Source organism: Dermacentor variabilis, chromosome 2, assembly GCF_050947875.1.
Source record: "Dermacentor variabilis isolate Ectoservices chromosome 2, ASM5094787v1, whole genome shotgun sequence".
Lineage (NCBI taxonomy): Eukaryota > Metazoa > Arthropoda > Arachnida > Ixodida > Ixodidae > Dermacentor > Dermacentor variabilis.
Genome location: NC_134569.1, coordinates 74,558,237 through 74,579,402, shown reverse-complemented (window position 1 = coordinate 74,579,402; position 21,166 = coordinate 74,558,237). Strand labels below are relative to the sequence as shown.

At 45.9% G+C, this 21,166-nt stretch overlaps 1 protein-coding gene across 1 annotated transcript in view; it reads left to right on the top strand.

The window, feature by feature from the left end:
• Positions 1-20,820, top strand: part of LOC142570345 (arylsulfatase B-like) — a 42,696-nt gene extending 21,876 nt beyond the window's left edge. The window contains exons 4-9 of the mRNA XM_075678733.1: positions 5,235-5,345; positions 6,686-6,811; positions 8,132-8,258; positions 12,159-12,452; positions 18,394-18,830; positions 19,905-20,820. Of these exons, the coding sequence (XP_075534848.1) occupies positions 5,235-5,345; positions 6,686-6,811; positions 8,132-8,258; positions 12,159-12,452; positions 18,394-18,830; positions 19,905-20,045 (1,236 nt within the window). The 3' untranslated portion in view covers positions 20,046-20,820. The remainder of the gene's footprint in view (positions 1-5,234; positions 5,346-6,685; positions 6,812-8,131; positions 8,259-12,158; positions 12,453-18,393; positions 18,831-19,904) is intronic.
• The last annotated feature ends 346 nt before the right edge of the window (positions 20,821-21,166 follow it).

The following is a 21,166-nucleotide window of genomic DNA, read 5'->3' as shown; positions in this document are numbered from 1 at the left end:
AGCATGGCATACATACTGACGATGCACCGCCAATTCATAGACGTCCCTATCGCGTGTCACACGCCGAGCGCCGAGTAAAACATGAGGTTGATAGGATGCTTACGAAGGGCATTACTGAAACATCGTCGAGCCCGTGGGCTTCTCCTGTTCTATTCGTAAAAATATAACGTAACCAGCTGGCGATTCTGCATAGATTACCACCATCTAAACAAAGTAACAAAGAAGGATGTCTATCCACTGCTACGCATAGATGACGCATTGGATTGCCCACACAGTGTGCGACATATTTTTCATCAATAGACCTCCGCTCCGGTTTCTGGCAGATTGCCGTCAATGACATGGACCGTGAGAAGACCGCATTTGTTTCGCCAGATGGCCTTTATCAGTTTCGAGTCATGTCATTCGGCTTGTGCAACGCTCCAGCCACCTTCGAGCGCATGATAGACACGCTATTGCACAGCTTTAAGTGGTCTATACGCCTTTGTTACTTCGGCGACGTCATGGTGTTCTTGCCGACCTTCGCGACACACCTGGAACGCCTTTTGTCTATTCTTTCCGTTTTCCATGCTGCTGGGCTACGATTAAATTTCTTCGAAGTGCCACTTTGGTCGCCGCCAAACTGCTATCGGTCATCTCGTGGACTCATCTGGCGTCCGACCCAATCGCGCAAAAGTTCGTGCTGTGCTCGATTTTCCTGTGCCACCTGCGCCAAAGACATCGGCAGCTTTGGAAGCTTATGCTTAGCTACGTCGATTTGTCAGTAATTTTGCGTACATTGCTCGGCCTCTGACTAAACTTCTGAAGAAACGCGCCCCCTCTTCATGGGATCCTGACCAAGCTGCTGCCTGCCAACGCCTTATCACCGTGCTCACTACACCGCCACTTCTTGCTCACTTCGACCCATCTGCCCCAACAGAGGTCCGTACAGATGCTAGTAGTGGCTATGGAATTGGCGCGGTTTTAGCTCAGTGTCAATCAACGTGGGTGGGACAAAGTTATTGCGTACGCAAGTCGCCTGCTTTCACACGCTGAACGCAATTACTCCATTATAGAGCGCGAGTGCCTCGCACTCGTATGGCCAGTGAGCGAAATTCCGGCCGTACATGTACGGTCGACCTTTCGCTGTTACCATGGAGCATCACCCTCTCTGTTGGCTCTGGACACTTAAGGATCCAACGGGCCTAGGTCGCTGGGCACTATGTCTTCAAGAATTCACCTACACAGTGCTGTACAAGTCCGGTAGGCTAAACCAGGAGGCCCATTGTTTGTCTCGGCACGCCGTCCACTCTCCTGACTCCAGTGATGCAACAGCTGGAATATTCACGCTCTCTACCTTCCACCACAACGGCGAGGAGCAAGCACGTGATACATGCTTGCGCGACCTCATCAGCCGCCTCCGTTCTGACCCGTAAGACCCCTCGCTTAGCTTGTTCCTCGTTTTGGACGGCATCTTATACCGCCGAAATATGTGCACAGACATCTCCGGGCAACTGTACTCGCGCAACTCTACGATGTCTCCACCGCTGGCCACCTGGGTGTTTCCAGAACCTACGACCATGTCCGGCGACGATTTTTCTGGCCTGGTCTCTACCGTACCGTTCGACGTTACGTCGCTGCTTGTGAACCATGCCAACGTCGTAAGAAGCCTGCTCTGCTTCCGGCTGGAACCCTCCAGCCACCTGATATACCCACCGAACAGTTTTATCGTATTGGCCTCGACCTGTTGGGCCCTTTCACAACCTCCAGAGCTGGCAAAAAGTACATCGCAGTTGCAACGGATTATTCAACCCGCTATGCCATCACACAAGGAATCCGGACCAGTTGTGACACAGCCGTCGCAGATTTCGTACCCCAAGACGTCATCTTACGCCACATTGTCGCGGACAGGAGCCGCTACTTTCTAGTTTCAGTTATTGAGGATCTACTTCGCTCTTGTGCCACGAAACACAAGTTCACGACAGCATACCACCTTCAAATAAACGGCCTCACAGAACGCCTGAACCGAACATTTACAGATATGCTCTCGATGCAAATCTCCTCAGATCATCGTGACTGGGACGCTGCGCTCCTATTTGTGACGTTCGCGTACAACTCATCACGTGGCGCCTCCACTCTCTACTCCCCCTTCTATCTCCTCTTTGGTCGTGGCCCGACATTGCCTTTCGACGCGCTCCTTCCCACGGCCCCGAGTCCTCGTCTGAGTACACTCGCGACGCTGTGGCTACAGCCGCCCAAGTATGCCAGATTGCTCGCCGTCGCTTTTCTGAGTCGTAGGCAAGACAGAAGCCTCTTTATGACAACCGTCATCGTGATGTCCAGTTCTCTGCCGGCGACTTCGTCCTCCTTTGGACTCCTTGATGGCGTGTGGGCCTCTCGGAAAAATTACTCTCCCGGTACTCTGGCCCTTACCGCGTCGTCCGACAGCTCAGTGATGTCACTCATAAAGTAGCTCGAGTCCATGCTTCCCCGTTGTCCACGTCAACTGATATTGTCCATGTGGTTCGTCTCAAACCCTATCCTGCGACCGCCATCTAGCAGGCGCCGGGTCGGCGCTTTCGCCGCCGGGGATTATGTCAGTGCCACGAGAGGGACAAAGACGACGATCACCAACAAGACGAAAGAGATGACGTAGTGGGGCTAACCTAATATTTGACCATACTGGTTGTATCGGCCATATCTTATGCAGAGTAAACACGGTCCCATTTAACCTTATATCTCTGCCCATTTTAATATATATGGTTTTGCTGTGAATATGTAGAAGTTTGTTTATTCAAAACATAGCCATTCCGATTGTCTTGTAAAGGTACTCCACCGGTGACGAAACGAAGCTGCAGAGCCGAGGCCAGCGTCTTTCATAACGGGATTTCTTTTACAGAAAAGCATATCTGGCTAGGGTTCCATGTGTTTTTTCGATTCCGTTCGTCAACAATAGAAAAGGTGAGATAGTGCAATGGCGGAGGTGAAGCAGGCTTGAATCACTCCGCCCCTGATAATAATAATAAATAATAATAAGGAAATAAACCAAAATGCATTGTTTCAAGTTATGGGTATAGTCTAATCATTTGTGAGCAGCACATGAACACACGAGCAGGAACCGTTGCCATATATGCTAAGGACAAAACGTATGTACTGCCATGTACGCTTGGATTTGCACGAGGACAATATCATCGATTGTGGGTATGTCTGTGCCGCACGAAAGAAAGACGGATTTGTAATACCCACTAAGTACATATCTCCAGGCACACCCAGTGTGATAATGAGAAGTTCATGATCACGCACTTTGCATAGGTTGGCCGTGATAACACTATTACTGTCATTATCGTTGGAGGCTTCATGTGAACATCTGAAAACCAGACAAGCGGCCCTATAACGTAAAACTATTCCAATATGTTTTTATTCCAATCTCCGTACGTCAATTTGCGTAACCACCGACGCAAGCACCGGGCGGTCACCCGCAGGGTTGTCTGAACACACCAATCAAAGGCTCTCCATGTTTTGTTTGCTTGAAAAAGGAATAACATTGCCTACACTGAGCGGCTTGTCGTATCTAATTGGATGACAAGGAGCGAGGATCCCTCTCCACGCTCAAGTGGAGAGAGATTCGATGGGGCTGCGCCAGTGCACTTAAAATCGATAATCGGATGAAGAGGGGGGTGCCGGAATCTGCGACTGGTCCGCTTTCCCTTCTTAGCATGCGGTCGCTGGTCAAAAATCGCGGCGGCATGCAACGGAAGCTTAAGAATAACGCTAAAACGGATCCTCAGCAAAGAAAAGTTGGTAGAATGAGGTTGTAAACGTGTTAAAAGTGCTCAAAAACGTTACACGGCCACGCAAGAAGATTAATATACGCAAATAAACCCGTGTTTCCGGCAGGTGCGAGTAGCCAGCGCCAAAGCGATCGGCGGCAGCCATATTTTATTCCTTTCGGAACGGGGCAGCCTGCAGCTATTCAGAAAAAAATTCAGTTTTGTTCGGCATATTAATGTATCTTTAATGTGTACATGTCACTTTGAGGCGGTGAGTTTTCGCGGTTTTGTGACGTCGCGTGACAGGCAGGTGAAGTGGGTGCAGCCCGAAAACTATTGACCAATAGCCGGGGGCTAATGGCGGAAAGGCGTCGAATCAGAAATAAGTATTTTTATTTTTTTCGGTCAAATCATGCATAATCAGCGTGTAGACATCATATCAGATGGGAAGCTATCGCGGTTTTCGTGACGTCGCGTGACAGACAGGTGAAGTGGACGTGGTCTAAAAAAGTTTTTGACCAGTCATGGAGGGCTGATAGCAGAAACGGAATAGAAAAGTTTGGAATAGTTTTACGTTATAGCGCCCAAGAAATAGTTCACTCAGTCTGTGCCAGATAAGTTTGCTTTGCAGTGCCACGTTAATGCAAGTCACTCAACTGCTCAAGAACAGTCACGTATAGATTTAACTTTGGCCACGATTCTGTCTAAGGATGTAAGGGAACCAATCAGTGTATATTACTGTAATCAGAAAGCTGTTGTAAGTACAATTACCAAATGATGAAAATAAATACATGTACCCTTGTCTAAGCCTGTGTGATGAGCTACAGCTTTACTGGCCATCCACCTTCACAGAGTGGAATGACTCCTTCGTTTTTAGAGCGCCGCCCTTAGGCGCGCGTTCCTGCTGCTAGTGTCGGGGTTGGCGTCCCTGAGCGTCCTTGGCGTAACCGAGCGAACGAGCACAGCGAAGGATGAAAGAGTGAGCAGTGAGCGCAGCGAGAAATGAAAGACGGCAAGAGCGAAGAGAGCGCGAGGAGGAAAGAGGAGAAGGACGGCATGGGGAAAGCGTGAGGAGAAAAGCGTAGCGCCGCGCTGGACGGCCTCTGCGGCGACGATGGGTACGAAATGGCATCAGAGTAACGGGTGTCGTGTGTTCACCGATGACGCCACCGATACCATATATGGAAGCAAAGCCCTGCATCAGCTGAGGTCCTTGTGCGGCGGCTGCTGTGAATCGCGACCACGCGTCACCCAAGTGCGGCCTCTCGCGATCTCCCGATTAGTGAGGCAGTCGCGCCGCACTTCGTTCCGTTTGCACCGTGCCGCACGAGACAGATTGCCCGCGCCAGCCAATATATCGCAAAATGAAGGCATGTATGGAGCTGTGCTCGAATTTTGCATGAGAAATTATTGTAATCAATCATCGGTTAATTTTATCAGCAGCAGTTCTACAACACGGCAACATTATCGTTCATTTTTTGCGTGCAGTGGGATCTTGGTTACTACAAGACAAGCATAACTCCAACTTGCCGGGGCTTCGATAGCTTCTACGGCTTTTATTGCGCAGAAGAGGACTATTACACCCACAGCATAACATATGTACGTATGCTCCTGCATGTTACACGTAGCCGAGCCCGGTATATTAAGAGGAAGCTTTAGCTCAGGTTCTCCTATCTAAATACATGTGAAAGGAGAATTCGTTTTTCTCGGCAACCACTCTGCCAAATTTGACGAGGGCAGTTGCATTAAAAAAAAAACTTAAAACTTTGGACTGTCGGTTTGGAAGTCCTGATTTATAGACCGTCAATTTAATTAAATATTGGGAAAAATTGCCAATTTTCAGAGAACGAAACTATCAAGTTTGCCACTGTAACACAGCAATGAAAAATGATGTAATTCTGTGAATTGAATCTAATAGAAAGTCTAAAGTGGAAAAAATTGATATGTTGCACGTGAATCTCAAAAATTTATCAATACGAAAATACAGCTTTTGGAGAACCCTTGTGCATAACGTAACAAATTCACATAAGGTACAAATTCAGAAATCAAATTTGTTCGATTTGAATGAACTAATGGATGCCTTTTACAGAACCACGATATCTGGTCTTGATGCAGAGCAATTAATTTTTTAACTTCGTGTTTCTATGTCTTTTCGCCCTTCCGAATTTTTGAAACTTCGTTTAACAAAATTTGGGCCCTAAATCAACATTCCGCTTCTAACTCTCATTAGAATTTAACTTTCTCCTCATATGTATCAAACTTTATTAAAATTGGTACAGGGGTTACCTCAGCAAGGCGTTTCAGCGGTTTACATGTATTTGAATAGGCCACGTCGGAGTGGCGGCCGACCTAAAGGTTCCTCTTAAAGCGAAGCTTTCTTTGCGAACACTCCCGGACTTTCCTATACCATGGTTGAGGGCTGCTGCTTTGCCGGTTAGCTCATAAGCAGGACATCACTACCATTTTGATACCTCTCACAGGTGCCCTGGCTGCTTTTATTGTTTCCTACGAAATTACGCAGTTTGTCAAACAAATGATGCCTAAATAGGTTCATTGCATCAAATATAAGTCATCAAGAACAAAACTGCTTTAATAACGCAAGCAAGTCTAGGGCTTGGGGAAAGGGGTAAAATGAGTAAAGTTCTCTTTACCGTAACGTTAAAGCACCTACAGGATGGGCGCGCCGACCTTGGGTACAGGGTCGTGGCTAAAGGGTCTAATTACGGATACCGTAAACGCACGGCACATGGGTCACATGGTGGAGGTCTCCATGTCTTCACTGACAGGCAGTTAATCCCAATGGTGGAAAACTTCGCTTCTCGGATTGGAACAGGTGGGTTGGATTCTCGTATATCTTTTTTCTTTCTTTTGAATACAAGTCCCACGTAAGTGCTCAGCAAACTCTGCAGAAATTGTAGTGCAATTTGGACTCTTTCTAGGAAAACCACACCGGTCAGGATTTCTGGCTCAACTTCGATCCTTTATGGTCTGCAAACGGCTCCTATTCTACGACGCTGTTCACGCAAAGAGCAAAACATCTCATCGGTAGCCGAAATAAGTCAAAGGTAAGCGTGTGTAGATTATATTTAACTGACGGATCAAGTGGTGTGGTTGGAAACGCTTGCTTCCACTTACTGTACTTGACTGATATGTCGTATTTGGCTTAATCAGTGATAGCAATTATTTGGAAAAAATGCAGATCGCCGCGTCAAAAAATGAACGATGTAGTAGATGGTCTAATTGGCAATGCTTAGGCACAAAGGTAAAAAAAAAATATGTGCAGTCTGGTAGCATTGATTCGGCACCGAAAGTCAAGGTAAGCTAATTAGGCAACCTTTGGTTTAATGCGAAATCATAACAAATTACTGGGTGACCGCACGAAATTTCACCGCACGCCAGCGGTGAAAGAACAAGCCTTCGAGAAAAGCATTCCTGTTACCGTGTTACGAGTGCGTGTCAGTCGTGCGGTGCATTGTAGCACTTGTTCTAGCATGCACAGCGAGTAATATCTCTCGTGCCAACAGATGACAACTACATTTCACTGTAATGAAGAAGCAATAAACTTCGGAGATGTTATTAACAGTTGCGAGACGGGGATGGTCGGAAGACGGAGACAGGAACATCGGGAAATTTAAATCCACGTGGACCGAAAATCCTTAAACGATCCGTCAGTCCGCCTGACAGAACCGTTTGTTATCCCAACCTCAAGAAAACTGGGAAAGCAAAATATTTTCGCTCGAACTTTTTCTTTCCTGCGACATGGGAGGGCATGTCGATGTGCATGAAAATTCAGTTTGTAGGTGCTTGATGGATGCTCGAGTGGCTATATGCTGTAATGCTGTGTATCCCTATAGGAGCATGAGCGAGAAGTAGTGCCTTTCTTGGTAATTTTAACGCTGTGCTGCTTTGCCTTTTTTTCGCCCTCATGTTTGTCTGCGAATTGACCACCAAACAGATATTATCCACCAAATCGACCACGCATAATTTGTTTCATTGGAAATGAGAAATTGTAGTACATGGAATGGTCGCTGGAGTAAATGTTTGAACAAGGGTAATTGCATTCGTCGGGGTAGCAACTGATGACAGGTCCCCTTGCCGAAACGTTGGCTGCAGCGACTTTTCTAGCTCCAGCACTGCTCATCGTTTCAAGCCACCATCGCCTCCTCAACTTCCGTTTTGCGTGCCGTTGTGTCACAAAACACCAAATTCATCATCATCATTATCTGCTTTGTGAGGATTACTTGGAGCATGTAACTCCTAATTCATCTTGCAATCAACCAAGAACTATGTGGTTACATACATCTGAGACATGCTGCAATTTCCAGCCATTGATTATGTGGTGCGCGCTCGCACATTGTGTGCCGTGTCTGTTGCCTCATTCGCAGCCGCTGTTTCTGATGCTGAGTCACCAGTCACCGCACGGAGCAGGAGAGCCTGAGCCATTTCAGGCGCCGCAGGAAAATGTGGACAAGTTTCCTTACATTGGAGAAAGGAATAGAACAATATACGCAGGTAAGAGATTGAATATTGCAATGCGAAATTAAGTAAAGAATCGCCTGCAGCTGTATATATATATATATATATATATATATATATATATATATATGTATATATATGTATATATATATATATATGTGTGTGTGTATGTGTGTGTGTGTGTGCGTGCGTGTGGACGGGTTTCCTTGACCTTTTCGCTGGTCAACGACCCGAAATCTTTCAGTAAACACGTCTTACTTCCAAAAAGTTCGTCGTCTTTTTCCTGCATATGTTTCCGCGTGTCCTGCGCGCTGAACTTCGAAGAAACCCCGTCCATATATTTGAGTGATGCCGCTGGCTAACACTGCCAGTGTTAGTTCTAGTAGTAACGCATAAATGTCCCAGAAGGTGGATGGGAAGACGGCGCCGGCGGTTGCTCAATTGGTAGATCATCGCACGCGTTATGCGAAGACGTGGGATCGTTCCCTACCTGCGGCAAGTTGTTTTCAAGTGAAAGTTTTACTGTCTGTGAACTTGCGATTTCGCCGTGGCCGTGCTCCGAGGAGGCACATGACGTCACACCGCGTTCCTCGTCACACCGTGTTCCTCGTCGTTGCGTTCGCCTCCGCTCGCTTCGCCAGCTGCGTCGCATGCCTGATAACATGTCGGAGGATTGAAAAGGAGAGCTCGCGTGCGCCGCAACCACAGTTGAGGCGGCAGTATGGACGGCGAAAATTCTGATAAGAAGGAGGAGGCCTGGAATCGACATCGAAACAGGATGAAGAGGAAACGAATCGCCCAGGAAAGAGAGGAGCTGCATGCATGTCGAACGACTGTCGAAACGCCGCAACATAGCTAGACAACCAGACTAACCTGGACTCGCAATCAAGATTAACCAAGGCTAACCATGTTATGCCGTAGCTTTCGCTACGTATATCCTGACATAGCCGAGCTATTTTATCCACTTACAATATGATTAATTTTTAATTTCGTTATTTAAATTAGTAAGTAACAGTAATTTCGTCTGCGTAGTCCTCAGTTTTTTGTAGACTTCTTATGATATGATTGCACATCCTTTTCCAGTTGCTTGTATACGACCTTATTATATGCTACTGTTGCTTTGAGATGTCAACTATCATAACTGTTTTTCTACAAGAGGTCTCGATGCAGTCTTTGACAATGGGACCTCCTCCTGCACACTAAATACTTGTAATGTGACCCAACTTCTAACAATAAATTCTGAGTTTAGAAGAACTTGTCGTTGGGCGAGTTGGTACATATTATCGAACATTGTTTAACTGCGCGAACAAACGGGCCACAGAGGCAGCATGGGACAAGGACGGGCGCTGTCCTTGTCCTATGCTGTCTCTGTGGTCTGTTTGTTCGCGCAGTTAAACAACGTTCGCTAATAAATTCTGATGCTATATATATATATATATATATATATATATATATATATATATATATATATATATATATATATATATATATATATAAAACAAATCATTTTTGCAACCTTATGTATGAATTCCAAACAGCCCACATCAATACTTCGTAGCGCCAAATATACATGCTGCTAAAAAAATTTTGCAGATCCAGATACCATGACTTAAGTTAGAACAGCGCAAAGATGAAACTGCTTTAAGCATGTTAAACAGTCTAACAAATGTAGCAAAGACAATACAACTGAGTGAGGTATCGTGTGATTATCATATTTATTTTGCTTTTTTCTACTGTCAAACCCCACGACATTTAGAATACGAAAAAAAAGTCAGAATTAACATTCTTCTGAAGTTGCCTCTGTACAATGGCAAACGTTGCAAGACACTCAAACGTTCGCTAGCATAGGACGACAGCACATGGTAATGCATGTGTGAGGTGTACATGCACCACTGCACTGTTATGGAATCACGATTCTCGGGATGTTAACTGCAGGCAGCCGACGTGAGATCCGATGTCCTCAAATATGACCTATGTTTGCACTGACGCTTTCTTCCGGGTGTACTGTGTTTGCCTCATTTTAGCTTATGCTAAAATGAAAAAGCAGTGAAAAAGCACATTCGGAAACTCCAAGGGTTCAATTAGAGATCCACATTGATGTCACACCTCAACAGCTGAGCAGGTGAGCTTGCGCAGGCTGTCAAGATGGTCAACAAACCGAGAATGCACCGGCGCTTCGCCACCGTTAAAGAACCACATAAACGATATATACGATGGCTATAACTTGGATTGAATTAGATCGCTACAGGACACTGTCGACGAACAGCATGCTTTGCCGAGGCTTTTTGACACATAAATTGCAAAAAGGAATAGCTTTGTTGAAACATTTTCATAATACAGAAAATGACGATGTGAAATAACCACTTGTTTGCAGCGCTATGCTGTATCGCGGCATAACATTTGCCAACATCAACTTCAGACCTTAAGAGCTCCATATCGTTCCTGCTACTGGTACTTACGGACAAAAGTGCATTAGCGGGAATATTGATGTTTCTGAAGGCATTAGTGACACAAATGATGAGGCAGAAAACTATATCAACCAAACCAAATAAAGCTTAAGCGTACATAAGTAATTTATTAAAGCACTTGCTGAATCAACGTACACTTCGTGATTTGAAACGTCATCAACATATTTAAAATACACTAAAAGAAAGCAATGGCCTACTCAACGGGGTTAAAGAAGCGCTCCCGAATCATGTGTTTCGAGAGACCATAGTGTCAGTCTCCTTTTCTCACATGCGCAATTTCTTATCCGTGTCACGCTCCTATGAACATCGTCTGCTTGTTTGTGGGCCTTGTGTGCGGCGGAGTATCACGATGATTTCAAAACTACGAGACAACGTTGCAATACACGCTAAAATGTGACAACCTGCGGCCGAGCCTAGGTCAGCTAAAACCCCTTAAACTTCGTAAAGTAGCGACGCTGTCCTCTTCCGCCTTCACTCCTCCTCGTTTCTCCTTTCTTTCACGCTCCCTCCTCGACCGTAGCGCCGCCTACACTGCTCGAGCGTAGCAACGGCGCCAACACGCACTCCTTGCCACTCCGTAGACGCTTCTCGAGCACAATTGGCGCTGATGCACGGCCCACGCGATGCTATTAGGCCAAGTGACGCGGCGTCGGCCAGAGTGCGCGAGGAGGAGGCGGCATTCTACAAAGCGCGTCGCTAATTTACGAAGTTTAAGGGGCTTTAAGGTCAGCTGCTTCTCAGTGGGGTCTCAAACGGACGAGCATTTAGTTGGAGTTTTGAAGATAGCGACTGCCCGAAGGAGCATCGTTTTTGGCACATAGGTACGTATGATTAGCGCCACATTCGACTTCGCGCTAATTTAGAACGCTTTGACTCCGGACACATCTCGGCGTGCCCTGAAAAAGCACGTTTGGTGGAAAACTAAAGACTGTAACTGCTTGGTGCCTCCATGAAAAAGGCCGAGCGCCAATAAGTTTAGTTTCGCCACCGAAAACATGTTTAGAGGGAGCACTATATGAAACAGATCTGAATGTCGGTGACCTTTGGCGTTATAGCCATACGATGAACCAAAGCAAAATAAAAGAACACTTTCCTCCATGCAAGCATTGCCGCTTCGCGCACCTACATGCCTCTGTGACTGCAGTGGATACTCAAGCTATCGCTTCAAAGCATCACCGGGCTATCATCGACTCAACATTTACAGATATTGAACGCCATCAGAAAAGCTTTTTTGATAATCACTTAAGGGTGAGCAGTTGTCTCACAGTTTGTAAAATCGTCAATCGCTTGCATCAGTTGACTGCGGCTTCTTGGCGTTCAAGCTATGCTAACAGCAGGTTTGCGTAGCGGTTGTTCTGAAATTTAGTATGTTTTACACAAGGTCAAATTGTCAAGCTGCCTTCACAGATGGTAGATGATTAATCGTCATTACCTTCAGCGTGGTTATGTGTCTCTTATATCTGTGCAGGAATGGTTGACGCACTGGACCAGTCTGTGGGCGAAGTGACCAAGGCTCTCAGCGATGCTGGCATGCTCCGCAACACTATCCTCATCTTCAGCAGCGACAACGGTGGACAACCTTGGGGTATTCACACGACCCGTAGCATCAATTGGCCACTGCGTGGATCCAAGGGCACGCTCTGGGAAGGAGGAACCAGAGTCCCCGCTTTCGTCTGGAGTCCCCTCCTAGCCAACAGACGGAGGGTGTCCGAGCAACTCATGCACATCACGGACTGGCTACCCACGCTGTACTCAATTGGAGGTTCGTTCACTACTCACTACAGTTAAGGTCGCTGAGAAGGAAAAACAGGAAAGCGTAGCAGTGTATAAATGTCTGTAATTGTGTGGGACAGCAATTATTTAGATTGAACATCCATGAAAGGCGTGATTGTGCTTTCAACATTGCAGTATATACATAAATGTTGATGTTCTGGCTGTGCTCGCCAAAATAGGTTCAAGCGCATAACATGCAGCGGAAAATTGACAGGGACACCGCCAATATCAGGCTGCCTGTTACCATGAAATCGTGCCAAGTTATAGCTAGGTTCTAAGTGCTTACCTCTTGCAGCGATAGCAACAGGCCTTCAACGGAAACCTTGACATAATCAATAACAGGCTCTTCTTTTGAACAGCCTCGTACAACGCCATGTTCATCCACTATATTCACTTGCGCGTTCACTCAATGGCCCCGCGGTGACCCCAGAAATACACGCACGGACATGACCAGCCAGAAATGCTACGTTGGGCCCAAAAGCCACAAATTGATAAGCCTGGATGTTGTACAGTAGCCGATTGTTTAGTGCGTCCAGCACCAACCACATCGTACATTGCCACAAGGGAAGGCATAAATTTGATTCTCAGCGGTAGTGCTATAGGCAAAGCTGCGTTTTCTTCTTTGCCGTTGGCTGAAGGCGAAGCTGAGCATGGTGAGCTGGCCAAGGCTGATAGTGTAGGGAAAAAGACCAGCGAAATAGGTACTGTGCAGCGAGATGCCCAAGTAATGGTTGCCTGTTACGCTGGCATCACCTTTATAGAAGCAACCTGCAGTTGTCGTAGGAAAACACGGGGAAGGCGCGAGATGGAAATTCAAGACGATGAGCAAAACGAGAACTAGGTGAAAGCAGGAGCCAACGTTTCAAGTAGACTTGTCTGCCTTGAAGGCCTTGCAGAAGACAGACTTTGTCGAAACCTTGGCGCCTGCTGTCACCATGTTCTCGTTTTGCTCATCCTCTACAGTTGTCATGCTATTCAAACTCTGTATCGCACGCCGAAGCAGCCACTTTATTCTCCTGAGCGAGAAACAATTATGGACTGCTCGTGTGCCCTATATTCCTGCTTTCTTTTCTTTTATAATACGGGAGGATTTGCCCCAAGACAAAAAGAACAAAATAATCTTGAATAAAACTTCTAACTCTGCCACATCTTAGAACTGCAGCATTGCATGCCTTCGCGAGCTTATTCACCATCACCCAATGGTTCTAGTTCCATGTAGGTCTTGGTTCAGTCCAGCCTTCTTTATATGCCTAATTCTGACTTCCCGCCTTTTAGGACACACCCAAAAAGTAGGTGTCGACAATCTGAGATTTACGCACTTGGAGCAAGTACGTTCCTTGGTCGTGTTTTGTCGGTGCCCAAAAACAGATCACCGATGGTTTAAGGGCCACTGCAGCCCGATGCCTCCGAGATACTTCCTTCGCCCGGGTAAGGTGACGGGGAGTAAAGCAAACACACTAGGTAATCAGGGTGCGTGTGTCCCGTCGGAGGCTAGATTTGAGTGCGTGGAGGAGAGGGCAGGGATCCGATGGAAGGGATATACTTGTCTCATATGAGAACACTTGATCGAGCTTGTTGGTCTGAAATGATAAAAAGGGTGGCAGTTTGGGCGAGTTGGTATGTCATGATTTTTTAGACTTGTAGCATAGCTCAGAACGAGCAAAAAAGGAAAGTGGAAGGGGTAATGAAAAGGAATGGAGAACAGGGTGAGCGCTAACTTCCATTGATGGTTTATTTTGTGGCTCAGAAGGCTATTTATTTTAGCGAAGCAGTAGCATACGGGTCACGAGTTGTGGCAAGAAAGGGGCCCGTTGAACTAGAAATGAAGGTCAAAAGGGTGGCAGTTTGGGCAAATTCGTATGCCATGATTTGATGTTCCTGCTCTACATTTGTGCCATTCTTATGCCCCCTTCTCTTCCCCCATGCACATAGCTTGATAATTATACATAGTTTTAACCAACTAGTCCATTTATTGTCTAAATACGTACCTTGTCAATATGATGAGAATTCTCGCTGCAGCTAAATAAAAAGTGGCTGCACAGCAGTAGTCGGCGTATGTATCAGTGCGTGCTATAAAAAAAACTGTCCCTACCTGATGCGGGAGCTGTCAAGCTCTAAAAAGGGTTGACAGAAGCTGTCAGAACAAAAATGACAGAAGAAAATAAAACGACACAACAAGACACACCCAAGCTCACAGATTCTTAGCTGCTGGAGGTTCAAGCCAAAAGAAGCAAAGCTTTTGGCTTATGAGTTTTTGTTGGCAAACGCCCCTATGGTCGCAATAAAGAGCTGACCTGCTGAATGACAAATAATGAAGAATGCGAATGAGTTTTTATATGTCTCACAGTCGTAAAAAATTGCTGCGGGATTTTTGTTTGTAAATTATGGTGTCTGTCTTCGCTAACTATCCAGCCTATCGCCTTTAATTTCAGTTTTTGCTATGTTGCTTTTTATAAGTTAATGTTACGTGCGTTATTTCTGTTTTGTAGGATGCTCATGCTCTCAGTGACGTTTCTCTCTGTATACAGGGTGTCCCACGTAAATTTAGCCCCATAATAAAGATATGCCGATGCACACTACTACGACGCGACCAAATGCATGTTGCCGACTATTGTTTGTAGGAAGACACACTATTTTTCATATTCTGCTTAATTGCAGAATTCCTCAAGATTAGTTAGCCAACTTCTGAAACAACGAAGTTAGCCAAAAAAATTCTGGCTCTCCCGTAATCGAGAGATGTAAACATGAGATGGCTACCGACAAACCCGATTGGTTGGAGATGATAGTAGCCATAATCTTAAAATGGGTGTAGTGCATGTTCTCAACGGAACATCCCATAACACAACAGCGCACCACGCCATACTGTGCACTGGTCCATGTGAACGATCCGCGGCGCAGCGCTGCCGGCATGCGGGACGCGCCGCGGACCTCATGGACCGCTGGCGTTGAAGAAGTACAGGCAACTCCGCCTCAGCCCCAAAAGATGACAATCTAATGTATAGTGGCCTGTATCTGCCTCTTGAACGTCGGTATTGGAAATGGAAAACACAACTCATGCGTACTAGAAAATTACAGCTTCAGTGATATTGTGAACAAATATTTGGAAGAACTCAGAAGGAATATTTTTGTAACTTGTTTGGGAATTAACTAGCGTGTTTAATGCGGTCTTGACTGGTTCACCAGATGATCTCGTTTTATCCTCCCAACTTGCCCGGATGTTCTCGTTTGAGTGCCCGGATAACGGCTCTGGTCACTTGAAGATCTCCGACAATGGGATCTCAACGCCTTTCATGCTTAAAAATTCCCATTAGACTATTGTTAGGCGGTTTGCAAAACGTCCGAATAAACAGTTTCAAACTTTCTATCGATTAGCTATTAGTTCTTTTTCCGCTTACTGCAGATGCCCGCGAAGTACAAAAATTACCATGTGACATGCCCGCTTGCGCACCATCATTAAAGTGCATCCAAACGTTGCGCGTGCTAACGAAGATATCGTTCAGCAGGGTGTGCTCCCGCTCAAAAGGTGACAGGGCAACAGCTATCGCAGCGCAAGCAATGACGGTTGCTGGTGCCAATTGCACAGCCAGCGCCTGCGTCGCTGCCCTATCGCGGCAGCACGCCCTGCTAAATGCTACGTTCGTTTGTACGTAGGATGTTTTGGTGCACTGCAATCACGGTACACAAGCAGGCATGTCACGTGGTATTTTTTAGCATTTCATGGGCATCTTCAGTAAACAAAAAAGTAATAACAGATAGAATGTTAGAAACTGTTGAATCGGAGGTTTCGCAAACAACTCTACAATTTTCTAACCGGAATTTTTTTTACTAACTTCATTGGTTCAGAAGTTGGTTAGCTAATTTTCACTAATTATGCCGTTATGCAGAACACTAAATATAGTGACTTACTCCATACAATAATCAGCAACATGCATATGGTCGCGTCATCATAGAGTGCATCTGCATATTTTCAAACTATGGCTAAATTTAGCTGGGGCGCCCTGTAGATATTGTCGGTAAAAACACTTATGTGAGTAAAAAGTGTTTGTACGCTCTTGCTACTCTACTCCGTCAAGGGGCCCAGCTCAGACGTGTTTTTGTGACAACTCCTTTCTCGTACGTTTTGCTCAGAGAGATTGAATTCAGTAAACTGAAAACCCGAAAAAATACAACAGAACCAATTTCACAATTAACAATCGACGGTAATGCAATTATCATTCCAGCAATGCACCGACACACTGTATTGCTAGCCACGTTTATTTGAAATCTGGAGTAGTCATTCTGAGATTTTCGTTGCTTCGTCTATATGCGACGTACACTGTCTTCGGTATCAGCATATTTTTTATATGGCACTCGCTTGCCAAGGTTGCCCATGAGCATGACAGCATACGATGACTGTGTGACGATGAGGGAGTGACAATGACGTAATGACGAAGAAAAAGAATCAATGAAAGGACAAAGCCTTTTTTTACAGAGTTTTACGTGCCAAAACCACGATTTGATTGTGAGGTAGAAATAAAGGTTTCAGAATTAAGTAGATGATGACGAACTGAGACACAAAGGTCTGCTTAGCGCCGTAACCTCTGTTTTTAAGTCATGAACCAACTAGCTTAGCAAGAAGTTTTGATTATGAGGAACGCTGGAGTGGGGGACTTCACACTTATTTTGCCCGCCACGGGATATTTAACGTGCCCCCAATGCACGGAACCCGGGTGTTATTGCATTTCGCCCCCATCTAAAGTGGCCACTGCCGCAGGCATTTGATCCTGCGACCTCGTGCTTAGCTGCGCAACCCATAGTCGCAAAACCACCACGCCAGGTTGAAGGACAAAAGCTGCATGACGATGGTGGCATGATGCCACTGAGATACTGATTCTGACATGATGACGATGGTATAACGACGATAGCATCATAGCACACGGCATGAGAACACTGGAACGGTGACGAGTGTATAGCGACAAGTAGATGACGAAGTTGGACTGACGATATTGGCATGACCACGGATGCCTCACATCGATTGTCTGATAAGGACGCAATGACGGCTACGGTATGGGAATGGTGGCAAATCAAGGCTGAATGACGACAGCATGAATCGGCTGGAATGATGGAATAGGAATCACGTCGATGGGGTGACTAAGGCAATATTTATTTATTTATTTTCAAACACTGAAACCCTATTATGGGATATTGCAGGAGTGGAGTACAACAAACGCGAGAAACAGAAGAAAGGCAGTTGAACATAATAGATAAAAAAGGGGACAGCATCCATATCACACTAGTGCTTCTTCAAAATCACACAGTGCCAATTCACTAACGAAACCGGAATATGACGAAAATGACTTGACAACAATGGGATGATGTTTCTCAAATGATGACGATGTTGAAACGATAGCCTGAAGATGGCGACACTAAGATAATGGTATGATGCGTCTGCTTGAAAACAACTTCATGGTGAGACGGTATGATACCGATGCAATGTCGACTATGGCACCACAATGCTATGAGGACGATGACAACGAACGTAGGACAACGATGGTCTAACGACCTCTATGCCAAGAAGACTGCATGACGACGATGCAGTGACCACAAAAGTATGAGAACCACGAGCAAATACCTACTTGTCCAAGCTACAATACAACATGGGCCACTGGGTCGGTGTAGAAGGCGCGATGACGACGGCATGAAGACAGACAGACAGACAGACAGACAGAAAGACCGACAGACAGACAGACAGACAGACAGACAGACAGACAGACAGACAGACAGACAGACAGACAGACAGACAGACAGACAGACAGACAGACAGACTTAATATGGCTAATCAGATTAGAAAAAACAATGGAAGTCAAATCTTAGTTCCACGCTAAGCTTACGTTTCCTATATTTATGTTGTGTGCTAATCTAGCTTTCATTCGGCGCGTGCTTTTTTTCAGGAGGCGACGTGGACGCACTAGGAGAACTGGACGGATTTGATATGTGGCGGTACCTGTCTCAAGGAATAGGCTCGCCTCGTGTCGAAATGCTCTACAACATCGACGACCGGTTTTTGAACAGCTCAGCTGTGCGAGTGGGCCGTTACAAGTTGGTGCTTGATGGCACTGGGTTCATGAACGAACGCTACGCTCGACCAGGTGGCGGCCGTCCGTACGACGACCTCGATAAGTTGCTCACTCAGTCGACAGCTGCCAAAGTGCTCAGAGGCTTCTACAAAAGGGACCGGCTGAAGTTTCCCAAGGATTGGAGAAAAAGAGCAACGCTGAAATGTGGTAATCCAGGCAACGGACAATTTCACCCGAACGATGCGGTCCACCTCTTCGACATAATAGAAGATCCATGCGAACTGAACAATGTGGCCAGCTCACATCCGGAGGTAAGAACTGATCACAATTTTATTCGGGCTGGCAAGATAAATTATAATTTGAAGATTATATGTGACTGCCTATAAGAAAACTTGGAAAACACAGTTAATAGGACGTTATTAAAGTAAGCAGACCAATAAACAATCAAGCAACGAACAAGCAAGAAAACAGGAAAGAAAGCAAAAATTAAGCCTCGCTCTGCTATCGCAAACACTAGAGACCAGTGGAGCTGGGGGTAGGCCAGTAAAGTAGTGCCAAACCGCACACTTAGTCTAATTTTTGCTGGTATTGCCCCAGCTCCGCTGGTCTCTGGGGTGTGAGATAGCAGAGCCACACAATTTTTTTTTCGACTGTGTGAAAGAGGACTGCCAAAGCGAGCGGGCGGGTTTCTATCACAGAGCAATGTCGTCACACTACTTGTGTCCCCGCCGCGCCGCTCCTTCTCTCCTACTAGGCTCCACCTCATCCTGTCCGCGTAACTATGCTGCGCGATGCTATTTTATACTCTGCTTTCACACTCTCTGCGCTCTCTCTCCTCCGGCTCGGAGAAGCGGCGAACGTCAAGAGAAACTCAGCGTGGTTCCAACAGCTCCACTGTAGAAAACAAATAGGTGTGTCTGACGAATGCCAGTATACTACTGCCGCAAATAAATGGCGTCGGTGAGAGGGAAATGTAAAGAAGAAATATGGATAGCCATATCACACCAGTGGTTCGCGTTAATGACACTGGACTTGTTAGGTCGTATATAATCCACAGCACTCGAATGGCTATTCTAGCAGGGCATAAGTGCCGTTAAACAGCAAATTTCAAGGGTATAAAAATTGCAAACGGGCAATAAGGTGCCTGAGAAAGGCTGGCACCTCATCCCTGTTTGCAACTTTTATACCAAAGTTTATTACGCCGTCTCTCGGCTCATTCTTGATTTCAGCTTAATGGGTGTCACTTGTGAAGGCAGGCTTTGCAATTAAAGATGAAGAGCAAATGCTTGTCGTAATATACAGTCGGTTATATAATGGCTGCGGTAGCATTGTGTGTGCGTATTTTAGCAGATGTATCCACATAACTTTTTTTACCATTTTAACAGGTTGTGGAATTCCTCAGGGGGCGCATTGCAGCCTACCGAGCCGAAGCAATCCCAGTGCAGTACGAGCCCAAGGATCCCGCTGGATTTCCAGAGAACCACAATGGAACCTGGGCCCCGTGGGTGCATACATCGTGCGGATAATGTCGAGTGGGTTCTCTTCGTACCCGGCGAGAATTAGCTTAGATTGAAGCGCATCTCACGACATCCAAACGTGTCCAGGACCCCCCCCCCCCCACCAGCAGCAGAAAACTTTACTGACACAAAACACTTTTCGGACTATTAACAAATAACACCTGTAAAAGTAATTCACCAAGGATTACGATGCTCCCTAATACGAAATTTGAGCACCGGTCCCTAAGTGTTTTAATTTCGCGATATATGGAGGCATCGCACCGATCACCGCAACGAATGGCATAGCCGCGAAGCGCGGCGCCATACATAGACCGGCCTCATAGTTGCCCATCTTCCTGCAACTTCAGCTTATCCTACTGTAATCATTACCGGAAAACGCTTGCGGCGAACGCTGTGTGGGAAGGCGAGCTTGCCGTTTCTTTTCTTTTTCTTTACCCCGCGCGGCCGTATCCGCTACAGTAGCGGATGGATGGATGTTTCAGCGTCCCCTTTGTTACTGGGCGGTGGGTTGCACCACCAAGCTCTTGCTTTTATACTGCCTAATGTCCTACCTAGGTTAAACAAGAAAAAAAAAAGACTATGAACTCCCACAACCAAATTTTCTGATCCACTATTGCGAACTTTGCTTTTGTATGTCTCCGTTTTTGTCGTATCCCTACTTTTCTTCCACCAATCCTCCAATCGCCTCTTACTAATCCCTATTGTGGACATGTTTACTTTTCCGCTGCTCTCGCTGAACCCAAGGGCTTCAAGAAGGCCAGTGGTGCCGAAATCAACCGCTCGGCAGACGTCTTCACATTGTAATAAAACAGGCTCCATAGTTGCTGTTGTTGTTGTTGTTGTTGTTGTTGTTGTTGTCCTGAGTGGCCGTGGCACATACCCACAGTGGGGGATTGGCCAAGAATCGGGTGGTTCAATTAGGTGCATAAAAATAATAATAATAACAAGGGAGTTAACAATTTGTGCGTTGGAGTTTAAAAGTAAACGTTTTGTGTTTAGAGAAAGAAGGAAAGATTCAGATGAAACCCGGGTATAAAATAATAATAATAGTAATAATAATAACAATAATAATTAAAAATAGATAAGAAATAAAAGAAAGCTATGGTTGGGAGGGAGAATGATCAATCTAA